This window comes from Cricetulus griseus, chromosome 8, assembly GCF_003668045.3.
Source record: "Cricetulus griseus strain 17A/GY chromosome 8, alternate assembly CriGri-PICRH-1.0, whole genome shotgun sequence".
Taxonomy (NCBI): domain Eukaryota; kingdom Metazoa; phylum Chordata; class Mammalia; order Rodentia; family Cricetidae; genus Cricetulus; species Cricetulus griseus.
In genome coordinates, this window is record NC_048601.1 from 57244164 (window position 1) to 57270822 (window position 26659).

Sequence of the window (26659 nt, forward strand, 5' to 3'; positions counted from 1 at the left end):
TGCCTCTGCCTCCCGAGTGCTGGGATTAAAGGCATGTGCCACCAACGCCCGGCTTCAATTTCTCTTTTAAAAATACAAATTGTGTTAATCCCATTTACATAAAATGTCCAGAGCAAGGAAATCCATAGATTAGGGGTTTCCAGGGGTCGGGTTTCCAGGGGTAGATTATGGAGGAGGGGAACTGGGAATGATTGATAGCTCTGAGTTTGGGAGACAATATTCTGCAATCAGATCACAATGTTTAACCTAAAATCACCAAGCGTGTTCACTTTGTTTGTTCTGTGCTTCCAGGGACTGCACCCAGGTTTGTAAGGCTACTAATGCTAGGCAAGCATTCTCTTTTTGTAATTTTGAGACAAGATCTCATTCAGGGGGCTAGAGAGACGGCTCAGTGATTAAGAGCACTGACTCTTCTTCCAGAGGTCCTGAGTTCAGTTCCCAGCAACCACATGGTGGGTCACAACCACCTTGAATGAGATCTGGTGCCCTCTGCTGGCATGCAGGCAGAAGACATAAATCAATCAATCAATCAATCAATCAATCAATCAATCAAATAGAAAAAAATGTCATTCAGTGCCTTAGGCCGACCTTGAACTTCCTCTAGAACTTCAGATCATCTTGTCTCAGCCTCCTAAGTATCTGGGATTACAGATCTATGCTACCTGGCCCAGCTTAATTGGTTAAAATGATGCATTCAGTGCTTTATGAATTTTACCTGGGGTAAAACAAAAACTTGCCTTCCCCTCTGAGACCTAGAAAGGGTTTATAGGAAAAATAAACAGACCCAAATAAGCCTATCTGGCTCATGAAGGAAAGCAGGTGGCCTTGGAGTAGACAACTAGAAGAACTAACACTGAGAGCTGACTCATGTGACGGTAGGTAGCCGACAACTGCTGCACTCAGGGAGTAGGAACACAAAGGCACAAAGTGCCTATCCCTAATGCAGTGGGTGGAGAAGCCTTGAAGGAAAGATGGTGCAGAGGATACCCAGGGGAAAGTGGTTCTAGAGCTGGATGCTAGATTATGTGGGCAGACTGGGTTCATAGCCAACTGACTCTTCTGCAGCCCTGGTCTCTGCTGGGGTGGCAGGTCTGCGCCTCTCAGGGTGATCCCCAGAGAGAGGCCACAGTGAGTTGACAATATAAGAGTGAGGAGGGTCCCACAAAGTGCACTAAGACACAGGCCTCCCTCCCACAGAGACATTTGGAGCTACAGGGAACAGCAGCTATGGAGAGAAGGGTCAGAGGAGCTGAATGAAGTTATGCATGGCCACTCTGCTCAGACAGGGGCATAGACAGCCACACCAGCCCTACTTTTCTAAAGAGCATCTGGAGCAGAGTCTGACTGCACAATAGTGGAAGGGAAGGGACCAGCCAAGGAGCCCTTGGCTCCCTCAGGCCTTCAACCCTTCCTGTACAGCCCGCATGATTCTCTGTTGAGAAGCCTGTGGTCCCCAGTGGACTGCACGGACCACGCTATCTCCTCGAGGATCTAGAAGCACGTTCCTGGAGCTGCAGCCCTGAGTCCTCCAGAGTTGAGCTGTTTCTGGGCTTGGCCAGTCTCCTAGTTGTTCACCCTGCTCAAGTTTCCAAGATTGTGAAAGAGGGTGAGCCCCTAGCTCCCCTCCCTCTTTGTTGTAAGTCACTGAAGTTGCGAGGTGGGTGGGATCTGAGGATGCACAAAGTGCCACCAGACAGTTCTTGATCAATCTTAAGCTTCTGGGTACCAGAATGTCATTCTTCTCAGTTACTGAGGATCCTACAGAGCTTTCATTTAGAAACTGAAAGTGAAGCAGTTAAAATATTATTTAGTAATCAATTCAGCTGAGCATGACTGTCATCCCAGCACCCAGGAAGCTGAGGTAGAAAGGTCAGGAGTTCAAGATAGCCTGGGCCTGTCTCAAAGCAAAACTGGTAATCAATTTAAAATAATGGTAAGTGGCTAAGGAAATTGCTTAGCAGTTAAAATCATGTACTGCTCTTCCAGAGGACCCAAGTTCTGTTCCTAGAAACCACATCAGGCAGTTCACAACCACCTGAAATTCCAGCTCCAGAGTATATAATGCCCCTTTCTGGTCAGTAAGCCCAACTGCATGGACATGCATGCACCGCCATACAGGCACACACCAGAGAAACACATAATCAAAATAAATAAAACTATTTTAAAAAATATTTAGTGCAGTAATGGTGGTGCATGTCTTTAATCTCGGCATTCAGGAGGCAGAGGCAAGTGGGGCCAGCCTGATCTACTGAGAGAGTCCCAAGACACCTGGGGCTACTCAGAGAAACACCATCTCAAAAAATAATTAAAAATAAATATTTAAAATAATGATAGGAAGCCTAATACATATTAGCAATAGTGGCTTTTTCTGCAGAAGATAACTTCTAAGACAAGGGAAAACTAAAAGTGTTACTTTTATATTTTTACAAATCTCTATAATGCTCAGCTAGGTAGCTATAGCTACTCCTGTGTTTATACATCCCTTAATGATTTGTTTTGCTTAAAATCTATGAAGAAAATCCAGCCAGATATGTAACTGGAAGTGAAGGAAGCTGTGTTCTAGTGAACTTGTAGGTAATTGTGAAGTCTTTGAAATTACTCAACAGGTAGTTAAGTCAAACTTAAAAGCTGTGATGTGTATTCTAAATGAGGTCAATAAACATTTGTTTTTTATATTAAAATTAGTTATTCTAACTTTCTCTTTGAAATGTATCTCTTACCTAAACATGTCTCTGTAACATCTACATTTGGAAGATTTGGTGCAATGAGTTAAACAGATCTTTCAAATGTTTACATATTTCTTTCTATCTTTCTTTCTGTTTTTGAGACAGGGTTCTCTGTGTAGCCCTGGCTGTCCTGGAACTCGCTCTGTAGACCCAGATGGCCTCAAACTCACAGAGATCCGCCTGCCTCTGCCTCCTGAATGCTGGGATCAAAGGTGTGCTTCATCACTGCCTGGAAACATATTTCTTATATAATAACCTCCAATTTATTTATATCACCATCAGTCTCATCAGAAAAACCTATATAGAGGGAAGTTGAGATAGGTTATCTATAATTTCATTTCTTTTGCTAGAAAATCAAACTTTACAATTAGCAACAAATGATAAATGATAAGCATTGTCCATGAATGGGGAGTGCAGACCTATTCATGTCTAAAAATAAACTGCCAAAACCCTGAGCATAAACAATCAATTATTGCCAGTCTTTTCTTCCAGGAAAATAGTGTTCCATGAACATAAACTGACCAATGGCTGGTATAGCTTGTGTCTTAGTTACAGCTTCTATGCCTCTAATAAAACACCATGACTGAAAGCAACGTGGGGAGAGAGATTTTATTTCAGCTTCTAAGGCTCAGGTTACAGTCTATCAATGAGGGAAGTCAGGGCAGGAACTCAAGGCAGGGACCTGGAGGCAAGAACTAAAGCAGAGACTGTGGAGGAGCACTGCTCACTGACTTGCTCCCCATGACTTGTTCATTGTACTTCCTACATAACACAGGACCATCTGTCCAGTGCTAGCACCGCCCTCAGTGGACTGGGCCCTCCCATATCAATCATTAATCAAGAAAATGCACCCTTAGGCTTGCCTATTTGTCAATCTGATGAATACAGTTATTTAATTAATATTACCTATTCCCAGATATGTCCAGGTTTGTGTCAAGTTGACAAAAACCAACCAGGACAGTTTATAATGAAAGTGGTCATGCTGTCCTTGACTTTTCCATAGCCACGATTTTTTCAGTATGAAAAATGTTCTCAATGCATCTCCCACTTCATGTCACAAGACACAATATTGTATAAAATTATGAGACATTATTAAAATATTACATATAACATTGTATACTGTGTATACAGAATTATTTTTCTGCTTTATCAAGGACCTCCTTAAATGAAACTCTGAGTACATGGATGTAGTGGCATCTTGTCTTGCTAGTGAACTTGTAGTAGTGGCCACACCCTTTGGGCTTGGTTTCAGGTGCAGACGTGGCCCATTAAGGTAGAGGAGGGCCTGGCTCAAGCTCTCTTGGGTCCGAAGAGCATCTGAGGGGCAGAGACTGCATCTTCTGGAGCAGCAGTTATTTACCCTTATCTGTGTAGGTTCTTCCCTAATAAACATCTATTTCTCATTTATCTTGGTCTGGGGAACTCTTTTAAACCCCCGCCTTCACATGGACATAAAGAATATAGTAGGTGGGGGCTGCAGAGATGGCTCAGTAGTTAAGAGCACTTGCTGCTCTTACAGAGGACCTGAGTTCAGTTCCCAGCCCCCACATGGCAGCTCACAAACATTTTTAACTCCAGTTCCAGAGGATCCAACAACCTCATCTGGCCTCTGCAGGCATCAGGCACGTGTGTGGTACACTTAAAAATGCAGGCAAAGAGTCACTCACATAAAATAAAAACAACAAACACTGAAAAGACAAAAGGATACAGTAGATATATATGTGAGGACCAAAGTCTTGAGTAATGTCAAGGAGCCTGCACTTTTAGCTTCCCCTGACATGAAATCAACAAGGAAAACGTCAACTCGGTGAAAAAGGTGAACTGTTTAGTGTTACAGTGGATATTGTTTTGACCTTGTCAATTGAGAGTCTTGGGAAATTCATTAAGACGTTAGCCTCGCTTTGCTTGTTTGTAAGATCATGGTGGTAGCTCTGCAAAAATTAAGTAGGATAGCATGTAGGAGGTATCCAACTGACCTCAGACTCATCAAAGCTGCATTTGCCTCCCTTCCTACCACCCCCCCACCCCTGTTCTGTAGCTGCCCCTATCCAAGTCAATGGACTCTAGTAGCATCTCGTTGGTGACTCCTCATACAAGCTTCCCCGGTGCTCTGTCTTCCCTAAGGATGACAGAGATAGTTCTCTCTGGGGCTCCCAAGACAGCTGAGACCTCAGCCCAGGGCAGCAGCTCACACAGTATGTTTCTCTATCCATATTGTGATGGTTTAAAGAGATATGCCCCCCATAGACTCCTGTGTTTGAATGCTTGACTCACAGGGAGTGGCACTAATAGGAGGTGTGGCTTTGCTGGAGTAGGTGTGGCCTGTTTGGAGGAAGTGTGTCACTGTGAGGGTGGGCTTTGAAGTCTCAGAAGTTCAAGTCAGCTCACTCCCTGATGCAGATCAAGATGTAGAAGTCTCAGCTCCTTCTCCAGCACCATATCTGCCTGCCAGCAAGCTTCCCACCATAATGATAATGGACTAAACCTCTGAACTGTAAGCCAGTCCCAATTAAATGTTTTCCTTTATAAGAGTTGCCGTGGTCATGGTGTCTCTTCACAGCAATAGAACCCTAACTCAGACACATATGTTGATGCACTGACTAGGCTGTGATTTTTCAGTGGACAGACACCATAACTCTTCATAGTACCAACCAATTCAAAATGAGGTGCCGTAGTAATTGGGAATTAAGTGACTGGACCCTTTTCTTTCTGAAATTGCTGTGAGTTAACTTTCTCAGCAAGGAACAGAACTGTTCTTCAGGTCACCATAGCCTTCTTTACTGTCATGGGACAGTTGCAGGTGAATGGAGAGGTCAAAGGATGCAGCACAGACAAGAGACACACTGGAAAGGGCTCTTCTCAGTGCTAGCCATGTCTGCCCTGGGTAGACTGCAGTACCTCTGTTTTGGCTCCATGTTGTTGTGGCTCCCTAGGGAATTGGACACTGACTTTGGAGTCACTTGTTAAGGATCCCTGGGGGCTATGAAAGGGGCTCAGGAGTAAAGTGTTTGTCACACATGCCTAGAGACATGAGTTTGGATCTCCTGGCACCAATGGGAAAAGCCAGATACAGTAATGTCAATCCCAGTGTCCCTAACCAGGCGATGGATAGTGGAGACAGGAAAATTGCCAGTAAACAAGACAGACCCTGTTCCAAACAAGATGGAAGGTAAGGACTGACACCTGAGCTTGTCCTCTGACAACTGCAGGCATGTGGCATTGTGCCCTTAAAGAGCTTGGCACCTTCTAGGCCTCAGCCCCCAGCAGTAGCACTGATCTGTGTCTACTGTCTGGTTTTGAAGGGACAGGAGATGAAAGCTAAGTAAGTGTTCACTTCCCCTCCCCTATCAAGGATCTGCTTCCTGTGGCCTCCAGACATAACATGGAACATTCCACATGCTGCCCACTAAGTGAGTGGCCCACTAAGAAACTAATTTCCTGGTGTTCTCTGCTAACATAATTAGGCAATATGCGTGACAGCCTTGGGCTAAGTGTCTTTGAACCAGTTTCTACTTCCTGTATTCCCTGAAGTTGAAGACAGCAGAGGACTTAGCGGGATTTTATGAAGTCCTGACTGGAAGAGTGAACTCTCAGACCCATTGGGTGAGCTTGGAAGGAGCCACTTATGGAACTACAACCCAGCCTAATAGAATCGGTGAGGTTCTAGTCAAAGGAAACCTTGTCTCAAAAAACAAGATGAACAGTTCCTGAGGAGCAATACACAAGGCTGCCCTAAGACCTACAAATGTGTGTGTGTGTGTGTGTGTGTGTGTGTGTGTGTGTGTGTGTGTGTGTGTGTACACAATATGCATAGAAACTCAAAACTTTTTTTTCAACAATGTTAAAAACTATTAATTTTTATTAAAGAAAGTACAAAACATTGAATTCTACATTTAAAAACACTATTATTTTAAGAATCAGCCAAGTCTCTTCATATTGGTGTACGTTTCAACAATTCCAATAAAATCTTGAATCCTGTGGCACACTAATGCAACATCAGACATTAGCAAAACCTCTGTGGCTTTCTTGAGGTCTTCCCATTTTTTTTTCAATCTCTCTTTTTAGTTTATTTGCTTTGTACCTCTCAGCCATTAAGACAAGTTCCTCTGGTATACTCTGATTATTGGCTTCTTGGTAGGTTCATAAGACAAACTTTCTTTTTTAAAGGAAAAAAAAAAAACATTCACCTGCCCTCGTGCGGCTTACAGGCACCAAAGGAAGAGCAGACACCCTTGCCAATCCTATGCCTGGCTGTTGATTCTGGCCTTGGGTGATAAGGCTTTTCATCTAACAAATGCCATAGTGTACAGCTCCTGCTGGGGGGATGAGGGGTGGAGGAGCTCCACAGATGCTCTATGGAGGCGCCCAGGATCCACAACAGCTATAGGGAAAGCATGGACTTCATTCAGCGTGCATAGCTGTGCTAAACACACACACACACACACACACACACACACACACACACACACACACACACAAGCTCAAAGAAGGAGGGGAAGAAAGGAAGAGAAGGAGGGAAGGAAGGAAGGAAGGAAGGAAGGAAGGAAGGAAGGAAGGAAGGAAGGAAGGAAATATAAATGTGTGATTCTGGGTGTAGGGTACCTGGATCTGTCAAAATCAAAGAGGTAGAGGAGGATGGTAGTTGCCAGGGTTGGGGAGAGAGACCTGAAGTATTTCCTGGGTGTGGCACTCTGGGAAGTGTACTAGAGATGGAAGGCAGTGACAAGTGCACAACTAAATGAATAGGGTTTTCTTTGTTTTGTTGGGGTTTAGTTTTTGTTTGTGGGTAGATTTTGCTGTTTGTTTGGAGGGAAAGTGTTTGCTAAGGAAGAAACCCAAGACTGAGGGCACGCTAAGCACACACCATACCCCTGAGCTCCACTAAAAACCCATGAATGTACTTAAGACCACACTGACTTTTAACTCACAAAGATTGGCCTGTCTCTGCTGAGTGCTGGGATTAAGGAATAGGCCACCACCACACCCAGGACATGATTATACTCAATAGCACCAAATTTAACACTTAAAATCAGCTAAGATGGTAAATTTAGCCAGGCATGATAGCACACACCTGTAATCCCAGAATTTAGGAATCAGAGGCAGGAAGCTAACCTGATATACATAGCAAGTTCTAGGCCAGCCAGGCTTGCATAGCTAGACCTTGCCCACAGTCCACCCCCAAAGAAATAGAAAGAAATAAACTTTATATAATATGTACCTCATCACAGTCTTTCTATAGTCATTGGGGAAGATGGTGAGGACATGAGCAGTAGGCCTGGGGGCAACTCGCCAGGGTCAGGGTGGACAGAGGGAGGGGGAGAGGTTGTGACCCAGAGAACACATGGGTAGCTGCTGAGAAGTCCCCTAGAGAGATAGCAGAGGCAACAAGATATTGGGTATTTGGGACACTGAGATGCTAATGGTTTCTATTGACTGCCAACCACCTGTCAGGATCTAACTTCTGTATGTGTGTATGAGTGTTTTCTAGGTTAGGCTGATAAAGGAAGACCTGCCCTAACTGCCAAACTGAATAAAAAAAAGAGATTGCTAGCTTGACACCAGTTTTTATATCTCTCGAGACTTCCTGACTTCTGACACAGTGCGGCAACCACCTCAAGGCGTTGTGGCCAAGAATTCCCTGCTGTGGTGGATTATAGCCTCAAACCATAACCCAAAACTTCCTTAAGTTGTCAGTTGCCATGCATCTTGTTGCTGCAACAAGAAAATTAACAGGGGTGGGTCATGGCTGCTTCTGCCCCTGAACCAAATGGCAGAAGTTTCTGGACCAGAGGCTTCAGAGCTTCTAGTACCACAGCAGCCTCTTGCTCATCCCACAAATATATGTTGTGGGCTTGCTACATGCCAGTGTTCTCCTCACCCCAATTGCCATTAGTCACAAGTTAAAGAAAACAGTAGGAATCCTAGTGTTGGTAAACCGCTGAAAATAAAGGAGAAAAAAGACAAGCCTGGAGCTGATGAGGAACAGCCATCTCCTGTCTATGGACTCAGGCCTAGGCAACCCAAGACCTACACGACTGCCACCCACCTCACCAGCAAACCCACTGCCCTTCCCACCTTCAATGACCCCTCCTCATATGTCTGACCCTGGCTGGAATCACACAGCTCAGGAAAGAGGCCAGAAAGAATCCTGGGCGATGGTTACAATGGCTGCCATAGAGTACATTCAGAGAGAAGTGCTCTTCCAACTAAGATGTCTACTTGGAACTGGGGAAGATATTCTTACACAATTTTTCTTGTTGCTTCTTTAAGACAGTCTCATATAGTCCAGGACAGCCTTGAAATTACTATGTGGCCTTGAACTTCTATGCTGCCTCTGCCTCCCAAGTGCTTGAATTATAAGCAAGCTTCACCAGACTCAGCTCTATGAAATTTTTGTCAATTAAAGAAAGAAACAAGGGGCTGGAGAAATGGCTTAGCGGTTAAGAGCATTGGTTGCTCTTCCAGAAGACATGGCTTTGATTCTTAGCCCTCACATTGGTGGCTCACATCTATAACTCCATTTCCTGGGGAACCAATGTCTACCTCTGATCTCATGGACATTAGGCATACATATGATTTACAGACATACTTGTAGGCATAACATACACATAGACATTTTTTAATTAACTGAAACACCTATGACAAAATGTTACTGACCTTGAACTCTCTATATAGCCTAGAATGACCTTGAATTTCTGATCCTCCTGCCTCCATCTGAAGACCTGGGATTATGGGTCTGAACCACCGCTCCTGATTTTATGCAGTGATTGGACATGGGCCCCTGGACCTCATGCATGATAGGCAAGCACTTCACTACCTAAGTTATATCCCCCAGCCCAACAAGCATACTGAACCCTAAGAGATAGAGATTTGCATGATCTTGAGAAAAATAAGTCCTCAAACATGGCTGATAGAAGGTAGTGATGGATAAATAGCAAACTCAGAAAAGCCTCAGATGTGACCACAGCAATGCTGCTTCAGGAACTCACCCAAAGAAAGAAGGCAGTTAACACATGGGCAAAGATTTAGCCATCAAGTCAGCAGTATAATTTAAGAATTGGATATAAATATTTTTAATGTGGTATAGAGTCAGACATGGTTAAAAAAGAATGACTATAAGACCAGCAATTGAGAAACTGAGGCAGAAGACTCCTGAGAGTTCAAGGCAGGCCTAGGCTGCATAGAAAGACCCCATCTCAAAAAAGAAAAAAGAAAGAAAGAAGATAGATTGTGATCTAAATGCTCAACAGAAGAAAACTGACTGAATTAATTAGTGTGCATCTACCAAATCACTCTGCAGACTTGCTAAAGGGGTGAGTAGAAGAATAAGAACCAACACAGAAAGTGCCCTTGGCCTATTTCTATTATTTTGGTTTTTTTATTACTTATATTTTTATAAGTTGAAAATAGAGGGCTAGAGAGATGGCTCAGTGGTTAAGAGCTCTGGCTGTTCTTTCAGAGGTCCTGAGTTCAATTCCTAGCAACCACATGGTGGCTCACAACCATCTGGAAAGAGATCTAGTGTCCTGTCCTCTTCTGGCCTGCAAGCATACATGCAGACAGAATACTGTATACACGATAAATAAATAAATCGTTTTAAAAAATATATTTGGGGGAACTGGAGAGATGGCTCAGCAGTTAAGAGCACCCACGTGGCAGCTCACAACTCTCTATAACTCCAGTTGCAGGGGATCTGACACCCTCAAACAGATAACACATAAATGAAAATAAGTAAATTTAGAAAATAAATGCTTTTCATACAATATATTTTGTTTACCGTTTTTTACTCCCCCAAACCCCACCCCCAGATCCTCCACACTTTCCCACTCACCTGTGCTGTGTAGTTTTATGTCAACTTGACACAAACTAGAGTTATCTGAAAGAAGGGAACCTCAATTGAGAAAATACCCCTATAACAATCAGCTGTAGGGCATTTTCCTAATTAGTGATTGATGTGGCCAGCCCAAGACATGTTGGGTAGTGCCATCTTTCCATGGTGGTCCTGAGTTCTGTAAGAAAGCAGACTGAACCAGCCACAAAGAGCAAGCCAGTAAGCAGCACTCTTCCATGGCCTCTGCATCAGTTCTGCCTCCAGGATCCTGCCATGTTTGAGTTCCTGTCCTGACTTCCTTCAGTGATGAACTACAATGTGGAAGTGTAAGCTAAATTAACCCTTTCCTTCCCAACTTGCTTTTCATCATGGCGTTTCCTCACAGCAATAGAAACCTAAGACACCACCCAAATCCACACCCCTTCTTTTTCAAAAAATAAAAAAATAAGATAAGATAAAAACAAACTAGAATAGGACAAAACAAACAGGGGGGAAAAAAAAGAGGCAAAAATGCAAAGAGACACAGATAGATGCAGAGACTCACACATTGCATATACAGAAATCCCATAAAAACACAAAACTGAAAAGCAAAATATATAAGCAAATACCTGAAAGGTGGTGGTGGTGGTGGTGGTGGTGGTGGTGGTGGTGGTGGTGGTGGTGGTGGTGGTGTGTGTGTGTGTGTGTGTGTGTGTGTGTGTGTGTGTGTGTGTGTATGTCCATGTCCCCTCTCAGCACTGGGATCCCACCTGTTTTAACCTGTCCAGGTCCTATGCATGCTGCATTGGCTTATTTTTGAATATGTAAACTTCCAAGGGTCCTCTACAGAGGAAGTCTAGGGAATTCTAGTGGAGGGCAGAGATAGTCAGTCTCTATGCCTGGACCTGGATGACATTGCAAGGTATCCCATCATGGAGTATGGGTCACAGCAGAATTTCTGCACCCTGCACTATTAGTCTATGGAGCCACACAAATCCTTGCCATGAGCTCTGTGGAGCCTGCATCACATATCATGGGCTGTTGATCAGCATTGCTGTCCTCTGAGCACTGCATTCCAGCAGCCATCTGCTCCCCCAGGAATGCCAACCCAAAGTGTTTCCAGACACTGACACAGGTTCCCTGAGGAACCAAATCACCTCAGTGGCCATCAAGTCCATCTCCCCTGATAGGTGAGGCAGAGGTCTTCCCTGGGGACAGATTATCCTGTAAGACCCACCCCCCCAGGCTTTTGCCTGGAAGAAAGAGGGGAAGAGGGAGAAGAGAGGACTCAAAGAGCAAACAAGGGTGGAACAGGGAAGAGGAGGGAGGCCTCCGGGGTTCCTGGTCAGGAATTCACCAGGTAGGGGACATGGCAAATCCAGGAATGTTTGAACCCCAAAGCACCAGGGGACAAATTTTGTCCTGAGATGTCCAACATCTAGAATGGAAATGGGTAGATAATATGTGCTCACTAAATATTTGTTGAATGAGCAAAACACGTGAATAGAGGGATAAAAATAATTGCATTACAGGATGGAAAACGGGTAGGGCTGTGAGAAATGCTGTGAGAAGGGAAGCTGAAACTGCTCATTCACACAGATGATGGTCAGAAAGGCCTGTGTGAGCCCGGTTACTCATGGTACTTTGGGTAAGAAATTAATCAGTGAACACAAGAACAAAGACACGAGCAGTATTCATTAATAGCCTGTATCCTGAGGTCCTCAGATGGGGAAGCCAAACAGCTCTGAGTCCAACCTCCCAGAACCCGGAATCTATTTTTGGAGGCAGGTCCTGAAATTACATCTGGAGCTGGAATGCAGAGGCACCAACTGCAGGGCAAGGCCAGTCCAGGCCCACATGCACCAGCCACATGTATCAGCCACATGCATCAGCCACATGTTGGAACAAGCACAGGGCTTGGTGCAGGGTAGCTTCTCAGCAAGGAAGCCACTGTCCCTCACTGCTTAACAACCCAGACTGTACCTCAGGAATACCCCGATGGGCCCCACCCAAAGAGATCCAGCTCTCAAGAGCAAGGGCCAGGGAGCTTTAGGTAATGGGTTTGTTAAAAGTATACCGTAGGATGGCCCCCAGATGGGCGCTCCATAAATCCTGGGTCTGATTCTAATGGGTAGGCATCAACTCAACCCCAGAGTCCATGAAGAATGCCCTGGGCAAGCACAATTATTTCACCCATGGCATCATTTCCAAAATGGCCTGCATCAGATACATGTTAGAAGTTGATTCTTAGGTCACCTGCAAGATGTTCTTGGGTGGTACCCAGAGTGTTTTTCAAACATTCTCTCTCTGCAGGTGACTCTCAGGTACCATGAAGTATGAGGACATGCATGGATTGAGGGAGGCTTGGGGCCAGATAGGGAAAGCCATATATTGTTCAACAGAGGACATTGCAGTGAATTATCAAGACAAGCAGCTGCTCTCAGGAGTCCTGACATCTGAAGTAGGGCTGGGGAGAATATACTAGCAGACCCAACAAGGTGTTGTTGCAGCTAAGCAGGGAACTAAGAGTTCCCTGAAAGCCAGGGAACTCTTGGGAGCCTTCTTGGAAAAGATGGCAATACAGACTCGGGTTAACTCTCACCCCTGCTGGAGATGTTACATGCTATCACAGCCCTTCTTCTCTGTGCAAGCAAACAGCAAGGCCCCATACAGGTGAGAGTGCTGAGATTGGGGAAGAATGACAGGTGAGCATATTCAGGGTACCTGAAGTAGGGCAACAGCCAAGCAGTGCCTCAACAGTCTGGTCACCTATGTGACACAAGAGCAGTGGCCATTCTCAGTGCTGGAAGTTTTGTCTGGTATTTTGGTTTGTTTTGGTTTGTACTAGGGATGAAGCCCAAGCGCTTCTTCATTCATGTTGGGAAAATGCTCAGGATCCCGATAAAGAAAAGTGGTTGCCTAGCAAGCAGGAAGACCAAAGTTTGATGTTAAAATAAACAAAACATAACTGTGATGGTATGTATTTGTAAGTCCAGCATCGAGGGGAAGTAGAGACAGATAAAACCCTAGGGCCCATTGGCCAGCCAGCTTCAACGACCTGGCAAATCCTAAGCCAGTGAGAGACCATGTCTCAAAAATAAAATAAAACAGTGAATAACACCTGAGATTAGAGGTTATCCACTGGTATCCATACATATATTACACAGATGTATATACACACTTACACACAACACACAAAGACAAGTGCTCTTCCACTGAGCTACACCCAACAACTGCCCCAACAACAGCCCCAACAATTTCTATATAGTAAAAGTCACTGTATAAAAAAGTCACTCAGTGAGTCATTCATCTCTCACTATTATTTGAGGGGGGAGTACTTGCAGAATGGATGGAACTTTTGGGTCCCTGATGTCCCCGCTGATGTCACAAAGTTAACATCTTTGTGGAAAACCCTGCCTCAGTTCCTCTATACATGGCTATCCTTTTCTGTAGTTTTCAGTCCCACAGAGTCTCAGAGTATAGGTCCTGGTGAGAGGAAGCCCTTTCTCCTCTCCGTAGTTATCTCTGTCTGCAGAACTGGGGTCCTGACTCACCACTATTGTTCCTTCTCCCGATTTTGACAGGTCCTTCCTCTTCCCTTTCCCCTCCTGAGACACCCCTCCCTTGGGAATCTGCCTGAAGCCAGGGTGAAGGGTCCTGAGGAGTAGAGGAAAGTGCAGTTTCAACAGAGAAACTCTTTTCTAGTCTAAGCAACACATATAGAGGCTTAGCTCTTTGAATTTGGAAATCATCTCAAACACCCATCACACTTCCTGGGTCAAAGACATATCCATAGTATTCAGTTCCTCTTCCTTCTGGTTGCGATTTGGCCATTCAAACAGGCAGTGTTCCGTCACGATTCATGAATGGATGGATGGGACATAACTTTAAAAGCGGGCTGTTTAAACTCTCACAAAACAGTTACGTAGCCATAATTACACCTCTGCTTTCCGTGTCCATCTTCCAACCCGCCCTGTGCCCACTACCCAGGAAGCGCCGACCTTTCTTCCTTTTGGGTACCTTCTTAGGAAAAGTAATAACTACTGTCTTAGCACGGTACTTCCAGGTTCCCTAAACCCTGTAGCATTTGCTGTTTTAGGTTTCCTGGCTGTCAATCCCAGCGCGGGATTTCTGGTCTGATCTGGGTCCACAGACCCCGAAACTAGGGGTAGAGAAACGGACAGAGATTGTATGCAGTGGCCTCGGGACTCTCACCTCGGAAAATCAGGCTGGCGACAGGGTCGCTGCGCTGGTCCTTCTTCACATTGGGAAGGTTGCTGGCCCTCGCCACCAAACAACAGAGCATGGCTCTGCAGTCCAGGCGTGCGGAACGGAGGGAGCAGGAACGCAGGACACAGCAGCTACTACCGGACCAGTGTTCAGTCCGGGATGGCCACGCCAAGAGAGCGGTAGCTCCCCTGCGCCTCTGCGGAGACTTGGTCAGCCCAAGACGAGAGGCTGTGTATGGGACAAGGTACACCCACAGGGAGGATCCTCCCCTCCAGCCCGGCCTGGGTCCGCCCTTAGGGAGGTGGCCTGGGAGGAGCAAGAATGGAACTCAGGCCCTGTACCGGCGCGGGTGACCTGTCCTGAGGGTCCCCAGAGAAGGAAACGAGTGGCGTGCAAGGACAGCTCTGGTTGACGCCTGAGGCACCAAGAGTCCAAAGAGCTGCGCGCCTAAGGATTGCACACACACAGTGCGTCCTGTGCATCCAGTCCCAGCTTCGAGCTGCCGCGGGGATTTCCCCGGGGGACGCCTAAGAGTTGTGGAGGTCTGGTCTCTAATCAAACTGCATTCCGGTCGCTCTGCAGTTCCCTGCGGCAACAATCTCTGAACTCCTCACCCTCCACAGTGGAGAAGGTTGCTTAAGTTGAGCCAAGTCATCCTGGTCCTTAGCACTCTTCTGCTTCTACCATCTGATCCCTTAACCGCTTATGAAGGTCCTACTCTCAGGGCCTTTGCTTCTCTGTTTTCCTACACCCCAGCAGGTAGCTGGGGAAAGAACACGATCCCTCCCCTTCTTATTTTGGGGGACACAGCACTTTCCTACTCCACTCCTTACACCCTAACGGTGTGGCTTGACAGGGAAGGCATCAACTGGGTGATTTCCTTGGAGGTCTTCTATCAGACTGTGATGGTCAAGGTCCTCAGTCTCCCTCTCCCCTAAGAGCACGGGTGTACTGGGGACCACACCTCCCTACGGCTAAGCTAAAACCCCAGCCACATACTCTTTTTGAAACATTTTTTGAAAGAGCCTACAAACTTTCTGTCTGCATTTTTTCTCCTCTACTCTCTTGAGCCATCCAGTCAAGCTTCCAAATCTTGTCACAGCACCAAAACCACAGATCCTATGGGCTCTGCTTGAAAATATGACAAGGAGAAGGAAGAGGAGGAGGAGAAAGAGGGGAGGGGGGAGGGGGAGTGGGGGAGAAGGAAGAAGAGAGCTGCACAAGAGCATGCTCCCCATAAATAATTATTTTTTATTTTATTTATTTTTTATTTTATTATTATTATTTTTTTTTTTTTTTTTGGTTTTTCGAACAGGGTTTCTCTGTGGCTTTGGAGCTGTCCTGGAATTAGCTCTTGTACACCAGGCTGGTCTCGAACTCACAGAGATCCGCCTGCCTCTGCCTCTGCCTCCCGAGTGCTGGGATTAAAGAAGTGGTTTAAAAACAGACACAGACCCCCATCCCTTCTCAGCTTTATCATCACCACTCTGTTGAAGTCACTGATTGTTTTTCCTGAGCTACAGTGACAGACTCCATCCAGGCTCCCATCTTCTGTCTCTGCCCTTGCCTCCACCACCACCCTGGTGTACTCTCAACCCAGTGTCACCTGGTATCACTCCTCCACTCAAAATCTTTCCATAGCTCCCATCTCACTGAACTCAGAGCCTCTAGATGACCTTTGGACCCCTGCCTGACCCACCCTTCTTCAGGCTCCTGGCCCTCCTCAAGGTTCCTCAAACATGTCAGGCCAGCAGCCTTTGGACCCTGAGACCTGCTCTCTCTGACTGCCCTCATTTACCAATCCACTCTATAGGGACCTCCTCTATCAACTTAACCCTGCAACATGTGCCCTACCTTCTCTTTCACGATATGCTATTGCTTATTTCTTGTTTGTTTGTTTTCTGAGATGGGGCCTCGTGTAACCCAGGCTGGCCTTGAACACTCTTTGTAGAGAAGAATGACCTTGAACTTGTAATCTTCTTGCCTCCCCTTCCTCAGCCCTGGGTTTATAGGTATATACCACAATGCCCAGTTTACACAGTTCTGGAACTCAGCCTCAGGGCTTTGGAAGTGCTAGGAAAGTGTTCTACCAACTAAGCCACACAGCACATCACCCCCTCCCCAGGGATCCCTTGCATGGTTGCTTTTAGCACCAATCACTAGGTAACATCTGCCTCTTGTGTCTTTTCTAGCCTTTCCACTAGAATGTTGGGTGGGCTCTAGGGTGTTGTAGGAATTTATTAGAGTCACTGTATCTGTGGTAGACATTAGAATACAGGGTAAGCACTAGAGTGAATCGTTTCCTAGAAGTACTATGACCTTGAAGAAGCATTGTGGAAAACAGTAACGAATCTTTATGGAAACTGGCTATTTTCCATGATTTGCAGAATTGTTTCCTGAGGGAGTGTTACAGCCTTTGCATGACTTTGGTCATAAGATGCTCCTGGCACACCTGGGGCTCTTGGATTATTGCATGATGCAAACAGTACACAATAAAGGACTGAAGTGATGTGGGCATGCAATGCTTTCCTTTAGAGAAACATATAGATCAGATTGGGGACCTTGGTATGAAAAGAATACCTTACCCCCAAAACAACTTTGTGTAACAATCAATAAATATGCCTTTGTATGGAGGTTTGATGCTCAGTTCAGTTCAGTTCATCAGAAGCTGGACCTTCCTGCTGCCGCACAAGTCTTAAAATTTCATTTTGGAATGACCTCTTTCTTCAACCAACCCATGCTGCACAAAACACCCTGACACTATGGAGTTAGGGGAGTTTTGTTAGCTACTGTAGCCTTCTCAGCACCTGGAACAGGGTTTTGCACAAGGCAGGCGCTATAAATGTCTTCTAAACAGTTCATTAAGAGGACACTGCACCCCACAGCTCTCATTGGTCACCTCTAGCTTATTGGGAATCAGCCACGTCCTTCCACTCTGTATACTCCACATCAGGGAATGTAGACAGCAGATAGCGGCAGCCTCGTCTCTAGGTACTGTGGGACATGCTCTCAAGAAGAGCAAATCCCCTAAACGGGCCAGCAATTCCCACTGGAGTGGGGCATAATGAAGGAAAGGGTAAGAAGGAGAGTTGGTGGCTGTCCACTTTCCAGGGCCTTCTCTAGCTGCTTGAACCCTCTTACTCTCCTTGACTCTTCTGCTCTTCCTTGGTTCCCACTTCTCTCCTGGCAGAACCTAGCCCACTTTTGGCTCCAAGCTGGATCCTGCTCTATCTCCTGCCAATGGCAGAGTTGCCATGGGTCTGCATCCTACATTGTTCTTGTGAGGGCACAGGGTTCTATGTCCTGAACCAAGAAACTTAACTCCCACTCCTGCTTCCTGTAAGTAAGGCAGCATAGAGCAAAGTACCAATGAGACCCAAATGCCCCAGATAGCCTGGACAACAGATCAGAAACAGCACTGAAACTGCCTGGTTCCAGGTGATGCTATGGAGTGTGCAGTGAACATACTTACCCAGAACTCATCCTGTCTCTAGCTTTCAGGTGAATCACTGATCACTTGGAAATGTCATTTAAGTCTACTTGAGACAAGAATGTCAGATAATTGCAACTTAGGTCACCCTTCTGAATACCCATAATGTTGGTACCACCCAGGTGTCCACAGGCTCCTAATGCCTTTTACTGACATCTGCTTCAGCCTGCTGACTGATGGCATCTCCTAATTGGCCATGTCATGGTCACCCCAGTCACATATGGTTCATTACCCACACTGCAGTCACGAGATTCTCAAACACAGTTGGGTCACTACCCTGATGAAGATTTCTCAAAGGCCTCCTCTTCTCTTGGGATGAAACCGACATTCCTTTCCTATGCCAAAGGTTAAGGCCACTCAGGCCTTTGACCTAGAGCTGCAATTCTAGAAAGTTCTCAGTTTCTCAAACATACCAAGTTTCCCTCCAGCTTGGAAGTCTGTTGGCAGCTGCTTTCCTGCTCCCTCTACAGTGCTACCTCCGTCCACCCATGAGGTCTCAGTTCAAGTATCAGTACCAGGGAAGCAGTCCCTGGCCTCCCTTTAGGCTGGGTCACTCCGGTAAGTAATCACTTCAGCTGAGACATTGCTCCTTAGTGTTCATGGCAATTGTAAGGAAGGCCTATCTGCAAAATTGCTTGTTCACTGTCAGAGATCAGGGCTGGCTCAGCGCCCTGGTATTCCCAATGTGTAGGTCAGGGCTGGCCATTGCACAGGGCTCCCCAGAATGGGCTCCACCTCGAGAGGCAGACAAGGCTTTTTAGAGAGGACTGCACTGCCCCCTAGGGGAAATTTCAGCTATTGTGAGCATTTTTTTTTAAAGATTCCTAGCTTTGCCCCTCCCCACGCATGTCCAAGTACACACCACACACACACACACACACACACACACACCACACACACACACACCCTATCACACCATTTCTCTACCTCTGCCCCCGTTCCAGTCCACCACAGTCAGCACAGGAAATCTGCAAGGAGGTATAACTAATATTTTTAGAGAACTATTTCAAGGGACTTCAGCAAACCATTGGCCTATGTCCAAGAAACCGGGATTCCACATACCTTTTCCATAAACCAGAAAAGCAACAGCTGCTGACCCAAACCCTGAGCATATCCTGAGGCCTCTTCCCATCTGAACCTCCAACTTCCTGGTCTTCCTGCTGCTTGCAGCTCAGGGCTTTGGCAAAACAGATAGCTGTTCCCTTCTAGACTTCACAGTGGGGTCTAGAACTCAATGGGGCCTCCTGTCAAGGTGATTTGTCTCAGTGATAAAGCTGTAATAGGGCTAAGGAGACAGCTTAGGCAGTAAAATGCTTGCCATGGAAAAGTGAGGATAGGCGCTCCATCCCAGAAGCCATGAAGAAGAAAAAAAAAAGACCAAGTGTGGTAGAGCATGCTTGTAATCCCAGGACTGGAATCGATGTGTGCCCGATTATTCATGCATGTGTACATACACATACACAAACAGAATGAAGCTGTAATAGAGAATGGGGTTTAAACCACAACTTGTCTCCCTACCTCCATATATGTTCTTTCCTCTTCCATTGGCATCTCCCACAGTTTTACCTGGCACTTGGCATCCAAACTGAAACCTGTATTTCCTAGTCTTCCTTGCAGCTAGATGTGAGTATGAGATCAACGAGATAGGAGGAGGTAGTGTGTATGTAACCATCTGCTGTGTCTTCTTTTCCTTCTGGCTGGAATGTGAATTATGATGTTTGTACTATCACAGGCCATATTGTCAAAGACATGCCCTGGAGAGAACAGAGCAATAGACAGAATGATCTTGGACAACCTGATGTATCAGGAGCTTTTGAACTAGGATGCCTATATGTCGATGGGTACCATCTCATAATACTGGGTATGCATGGATTTGCAGCTACAGAGAGGGCAACCTGTTCACTACTAGGAGGGAAGAGGGCCATCTGGAATCAATTGTGAATCGGTTTGTAAAAGAAGTCCGGTTTTGTGATATTGTGTTTCCAGACTGACAGAAGTAAGAAAAAGGGGAAATTAAAAAGTCCTCATTGGCTTTAGTGATATCACCACTCATGGGTGCTGATAAGTCTAAGGGAGAGAGTGCAGTCCTATAATTTGCAGGACTAAACATAAACACTGTGCATCATATAATACACTGGTGTCCCCTGAGGCCCAGGCTATGGATGTGTTATCTTGGGACAATATGATGTTTCATAGCAAAATTGTGCACAAGTTAAGCATTTTGAAGATTTCCCATACCAATCTCCTCTTAGAGGTTCCTCTGAAAAATCAGAGGAGCTGGCAAAGGAGCCTGTTTAACACAAATATAACACCTATGTACAGGTCAGGGGGAGAGGTGCACTGGCCCCAACTTATCCAATGAGCACATGTCTTTTTCTCTATAGCCCAATCTAGGTCACATCACTGGCCAGGCTCCCAAGACATGGGGGAATTTGTATTCCTGTTCTCTGTAATCTCTTGATTGGTCCTACCACCTGGCCATGGATGAAGAGTGAAGCTTTCTTTGGCAACATTCTCACTTTGTTTCCCCAAGATCTAAACACCAAGCACCTTGAGGCCCTGACCTTGACTTCTGGCACAGTGACAACACTCTTTAGAGGGATGGACTACAAGAGTTTACACATATAAAGTACAGAAGTACAGATGCTCCTGTGTGTCCTCTCTGCTACCCTCACCTCTCTCTCCGGATACCCCAATCCAGCCACTACCTTCCCATTTCTAAGGATGTAAAACCCTCATGTGGTCCAACTACAACCATAATACATGGCCACCAGGAAGAGCCTGCCATGGAGGAAATGATGCATGCTCCTGGCCAGCCATCCTTTCCTCGTGGAGTTACCTAAACTTTGCAGAGTTTGACTTAGCATCTGTAAAAACAAGAGGGCCTGGTGGTGGTGGTGCACGCCTCTAATCCCGGCACTTGGGAGGCAGAGACAGGCAGTTCTCTGTGAGTTGGAGTCAAGCCTGGCCTACAGAGAGAGTTCCAGGCCAGGTTCCAAAGCAACACAGAAAAACCTTGTCTCAAAAAACCAAAATCAAGCAAATAAGTAAACAAACAAACAAAGAAAAAAAAAACAAGAGGATGACACTGTCCAAAGGTGTTGTTTCCAGAACAGTGCCCTTTCCAAGGGAACCATGTGGCAGAGGTAAGTACCCTCCCCACCAGCCAGCACTTCCTCTAAGAGACAAAGGTGGATGGCAGCCAGCAGGCAGGCAATGAGAAAGAGAGCGAAAGGGAGAGGGAAGGACTGAAGAGGTTGAGAGCTCCAGAGGGGTCTCTATAGAAATATGCATCCAGAGAGGCATAGCAACATTATGAGGCCATGGTCTGCCCCTGGGCAGGCAGACAGTGCCTCAGCTCAAAAGGAAAGATGAAGGAGTAGTAGAGGAGACAAGAGTCCCTGTAGGTGGGCAATCAGATTTCAGCCATGCAACTGGTTGTATCAGTTTGGGAAGCCAGTGAATGAGCAAATGAAGCTGATGATACAACTGACTGGGTTTTAAAAAAAAAGATATTGCCAGGTGGTGGTGGTGGTGGTGTGCACCTTTAATCCCAGCACTCTAGAGGCAGAGGCATGTGGATCTCTGTGAGTTTGAGGCCAGCCTGGTCTACAGAGCTAGTTCCAAGACAGCTAGGCTGTTACACAGAGAAACCCTGTCTTGAAAAACCAACAACAACAAAAAAGATACTGAAAGTTTTCTTAGGTCTGTGCCATAATGTCTTGATAAATGTACATGCTAATTATAATAGTAATTACAAAAATATATAATTACATATAATAATTGTAGTTAACATATATTAGCTTTTGTTTGTTTATTGAGACAGAGTCTTATGTAGCCCAGGCCAGCCTGGAACTCTATGTAGCTGAGGATGATATCGAGTGATTCTCTGCCTCCGTCTCCCAAGGACTGGGATTACACATATACGTCACCAAGCCTGGCTTTATGCAGAGGTGGAGATTAACTCAGGGCTCTCTTCCTACCAAGCAAACATTCTACCAACCAAGTTATATCACCAGTCCTAGAGTTAACAGGTGTAGAGAACCAGGCACTGTTGAAAGTGCTTCATCCAGTCTACAACACTTCACAGAGGAGGAAACTGAGAGACACATAGGGTAGTTGACTGACTTGTCCAAGGACACATAGTTGAAAAGTGGCAGAGCTGGAATACAAGCTTCCCTTCCCTTCCCTTCCCTTCCCTCCCCTTCCCTTCCCCTCCCTTCCCTTCCCTCCTTCCTTCCTTACTCCCTCCCTCTCTCCCTCCCCCCCTCATTCTAACCCTCAATAATTTTATGACACTGGGTTGTAACCAAGGCTACCAGCTGTCTGCACTTCTTAGTCTCCTTTTCAACTTCTATTTGGAAAAAAAAAAAAAAAAAACAAAGCCCACAATGACACCACTGCCCTATCCTCCAGAGTACTTGCTTTGCTCAAAAGATTATCATCCTAGAAACATATGACCCACCACCCTGGACTCAGGGTATCAGGCCTAAGCAGATACCTCCACAGGTATATAAGGACTCAGTGACTGGACCTAGCACAAGGGCTGGGACACCTGGGAATTGCACTAAACAGTATCTGACTGGGCCATCTGACACAGATGATGAGTCAGGACAGAAGCTTGCTAAGATGAGAATGTGTCCTTAAGGCCACACAAAAGAACTGAGGAACTCCAGACCTAGGTGAGTAAGAACTACTTGTGTGATGTGTCAGGGGTCAGGGTTATGTGTGTGTACAAGGATGAGCACCAGAGCCTCAATTCAGTCTTCTCCCTCCTCCTTTTGTCTCTGAGTCAGACTTAGAGCTGGAAGAAGACAGTGGAGTGAGTAAAGATGGGTAGAGATGACTCCAGATCCAGGCTGCTTGGCTTGAAAGTCACCACTGGAGGAAACATCAGGGTAGTCACATCAGCTCTCTCTGCCTCAGTTTTCTATTCTATGAAGTGGGGTGATGAGAATAGCTACCACCTATGCTTGCTACTGGACCAGGATGTGATTTGTGTTACACATTCTATTTAAATCCATGTAGGGTATAATAAGTCTGGATCTTGTCCATAGGATTTTTGTAGGGTTTTACAGAAACAATTTCTGAAAACGATGCATTCCTTATGTTTAGCCAATGCCCACTTCCTTTCCTTGTGATAAAGACATATTAAGTCAGAACTGGGCAGTGGTGATGGTGCATTCCTTTAATCCCAGCACTCAAGAGTCAAAGGCAGGCAGATCTATCTTTGAGTTCAAGACCAGCCTGGTATACAAAGTGAATTCTAGGACAACCAGGGATACACAGAGAAACCATGTCTCAAAAAAAACAAAGAAGAGGAAGAGGAAGTAGTAGTAGTACTAGCAGTAGTAGAAGTTGTCACCCCTCCACCTTTTGGACACTTGTCCTGAACTCTACTCCTCACAGTCCTGTGTTCCTTTTCCTAGACTCAGCCTGGTTGATGTGGGTGGCACATGGCGTGCATTCCAGAGCCCTTTCTTCTTTGTGGGCCTCTATGAGGGGATGCTCTGACAAGTGTCCAACCTTGGCAAAACCCGGAGTCTTTGGAGCCAAATCCTCATCAGTGAAGGGCATAATACCCTTTCCCTTCGACCCTAGAGAGTTGACTGAGGATGACATGAATTTACTGTAGCCCAGAAGATCTCTGAGACATTGTGACCATGTCACTGGAAAGGCAGGTCTAGGTCAGCCTAGGAGAATAGGCTTCCCAGAAGGCAAGTTTGCATTTGTCTGCCCCTGGCCAGAGCCTGCTCTGTAATCATTCACCAACCTGGCCCTGATGAGTAGAAGGGTGAGCAAGCTTAAATACTGCAAGGCAGCCAAATTTAGACATGGGTTAAGAGTTTGTTTGGCTTATGCAGGAGGTGGAAGGTGGCCAGGGCCTGGGGGAGGGGAAAGAATTTCTCTACTCCTGACAATGACATCCTGGGTGGTGAGTTCCAGCCAGTTTGCTTCTCGGGTTCAGAGCACAGATAATATACTTCCTTTCTCTACAGTGAGCTCTGGGCTCCAGGAAAAAGGAGCATACCCAGAGGAGCCAGGCAGCTGCAAAAAGGACTATGGATGACATCCTCCTGGAGAAGCCTCCAGACAGGGCCCCTTGGACTACATGAGGAAGGGCCTGGGACTACATCAACTGCACTTCCTCCGGTGGGCTAGAAAGCACTGCCATTCATTAGCATCCCTGGCCCTTCTCCTGCTGCAGCTCCTGGGTCTGCCCTGGGGGTGGGGTGAACAGAGGAAGAGACTGCACTGAACCATAGCAGAGAAGGGAGGAGGCCAGGGGAGCTAGAAGGAAATCAGGGTTGCCTGGGTGGACGTTCCTGAGAGGAGACTCAGCTCTAGACCATACGCTGTGTCCTGCAAAGACGCAGAATGCTGAGGTGTCTTTACAGAGCTGTTCGGATATCCAGCGAGTGAGAAAGGGCTTCGGACACTAGCTTAGACACAAGGAGCATGGCTGGCCTTTCAGGACAGCATCCTCCCTTCCCTCAGGCCAGGGAACAAAAGTGGAGGAGGAGGAGACATAGCGCAAGAGGTATCCTCTAGAACAGTGGTTCTCAACATCCCTGATGTTGTGACCTGTCAATATAGTTCCTCATGTTTTGGTGACTCCCAATCGTAAAGTCATTTCAGTGCTTCTTCATAGCTGTAATTTTGCCACGGTTACAAATCCTAATGTAAGTATCTGACACGCAACCGGTGTGAAAGGGTCACTGAACCCCAAAGAGGTTGAGACCCACAAGTTGAGAACCACTGCTGTAGAAACAAATCGTGTGGAGTCCAAAGCCCTCAGCCAATCACCTAAAGCAGGCCATTGGCTAGTCTGCTCAGGATACTGGGAGGAAACACAAAAGTCTCCATCCCAAGCGCATGAGTAGATGCCCTTGTCCTGTCTGCTGGAAACACATTTTTAAAGCTCATTTCCAAAGGTTTCTATGGGAAGCTGATGGACAAAGTCAAAGCATGGGGGTGGGGCACACATATGGAATATTCCCTAAATTCTTCAATTGCTTCTCTTATGCAGGCTGCTTTCCAAGCTGCCCATCCTGGGTCTCTCTGTCCAAAGACACACCAAATTCTACACTCAGCACTGGGTGCTCCCAACACATCTGCATGTGCCATGCTTGTCTCGAGCCTGCCTTCTGAGAGCAACTGTTCTTTGTGGGCATCCCAGAGGTCCCATGGACTTCCAGGGTGTGCACGTGTCTGACGATACTGAAAGGGGTTATCCACTAGGTGGCCAGGGGCTGACTGATGCTCTAATATTCTGGGATAGGGACACAGGGAAAAGAGGACTGGCAGGGAAGAAGACTGAGAAGAGAACTTATAGGGTGAATAGTGAAACTGGCCCACTCCTGATCTGGAAGACAACCTATGAAGACCTCAGCTGGTCTGGTCCTGGGGTGGGGAAGGGTTGTCCTAGGAAAGCAGACATGACCAGCCTTCACATCCTGAAGGAAAAGCACAGGCATCACCCTGCCAAAACTTGTGGAAAGTCTCAGGACTGGAGAGAAGCAGGCTGCCTGGCATTAGGGGACCGCAGTCTTGGTAACGTGACAGCTTCACTTTCCCCCATCCCCCCCCTTTGTGTGTGGGAGGGGGGGGTTAGAGACTGGGATTCCTGGAGGCGTGGCTTTTCTTTTGCCTTCAGTGGCAGCCAGCCTGCTAATCTAGCTTCTGATAGTGAGCAAAGGCCCAGGGAAAGGCTGGGTTATAAATAGGTGAAGGCCCAGGCCTTCCGGGGAGAGGAGCAGAGCCCTGCTAGACAGTGCAGCCAAAAGTGGAAAGAGATCTTTTTAAGGAATCCAGAGAAAGGGGGTAGTGGCCCCGTCCTCCTGGTCTACTAAATGCCAACCCTGGCTCAGCTGAAACACAGTCAAATCTATCTCACAGCCTCAGTTTCCCGAGCCGCCCCACCCCCCACCCCTCTCCTCTGTATTTTTTCAATATCCAACACCAGCCCGGTAGAGCCTAGTCAGTTTTTCCTGGCTTCCAGGGACGCCTCGATCGTGCTCCAGGACCTCACTGGAGCACTGGTTTCCTGGCTGTTTCCTGTGTCCCTACCTGCAAACACAGCAGAGCAGTAGGCGTCGCTGATGTCGGAGTCCGGGGTGTGGACATTCTCCGCGAAGAGGATGAAGACTCGCAGCATCACGAAACAGGAGGGGCAGGGGCAGGGCCAAGGCACAGGCCGAGGGTCCCCCTCAGGAGCAAGGTCGACTTGGATGGATGGCTGCCGGCTCCCAATGCTGTCCTGAAGAGGAACAGGCTAGTCCAGACCGCCTAAGTGGGTTAGGCTAGGACCCCTCCTCCGACTTCCTCACCCGGCTAGTCAGAGTACATTTCGAGAACAGGGGCTTCTGTTCATTTCCCACCCCCGCAGTCCTACTCCAGTTT

The 26659-nt window shown here is 46.5% G+C and overlaps 1 protein-coding gene across 4 annotated transcripts in view; it reads right to left on the bottom strand.

Annotated features, from left to right (window-relative positions):
• Dysf (dysferlin) overlaps positions 1–26414 on the bottom strand; it is a 199811-nt gene extending 173397 nt beyond the window's left edge. For 2 of the 4 annotated variants that reach the window (XM_027428547.2, XM_027428543.2), the window contains exon 1: positions 26327–26414. In XM_027428547.2, the coding sequence (XP_027284348.1) occupies positions 26327–26414 (88 nt within the window). Of the gene's footprint in view, positions 1–14751; positions 14843–26326 lie in introns of those variants that run through there. The other 2 variants (XM_027428546.2, XM_027428542.2) reach the window with 1 other exon arrangement.
• Positions 26415–26659: the final 245 nt, after the last annotated feature.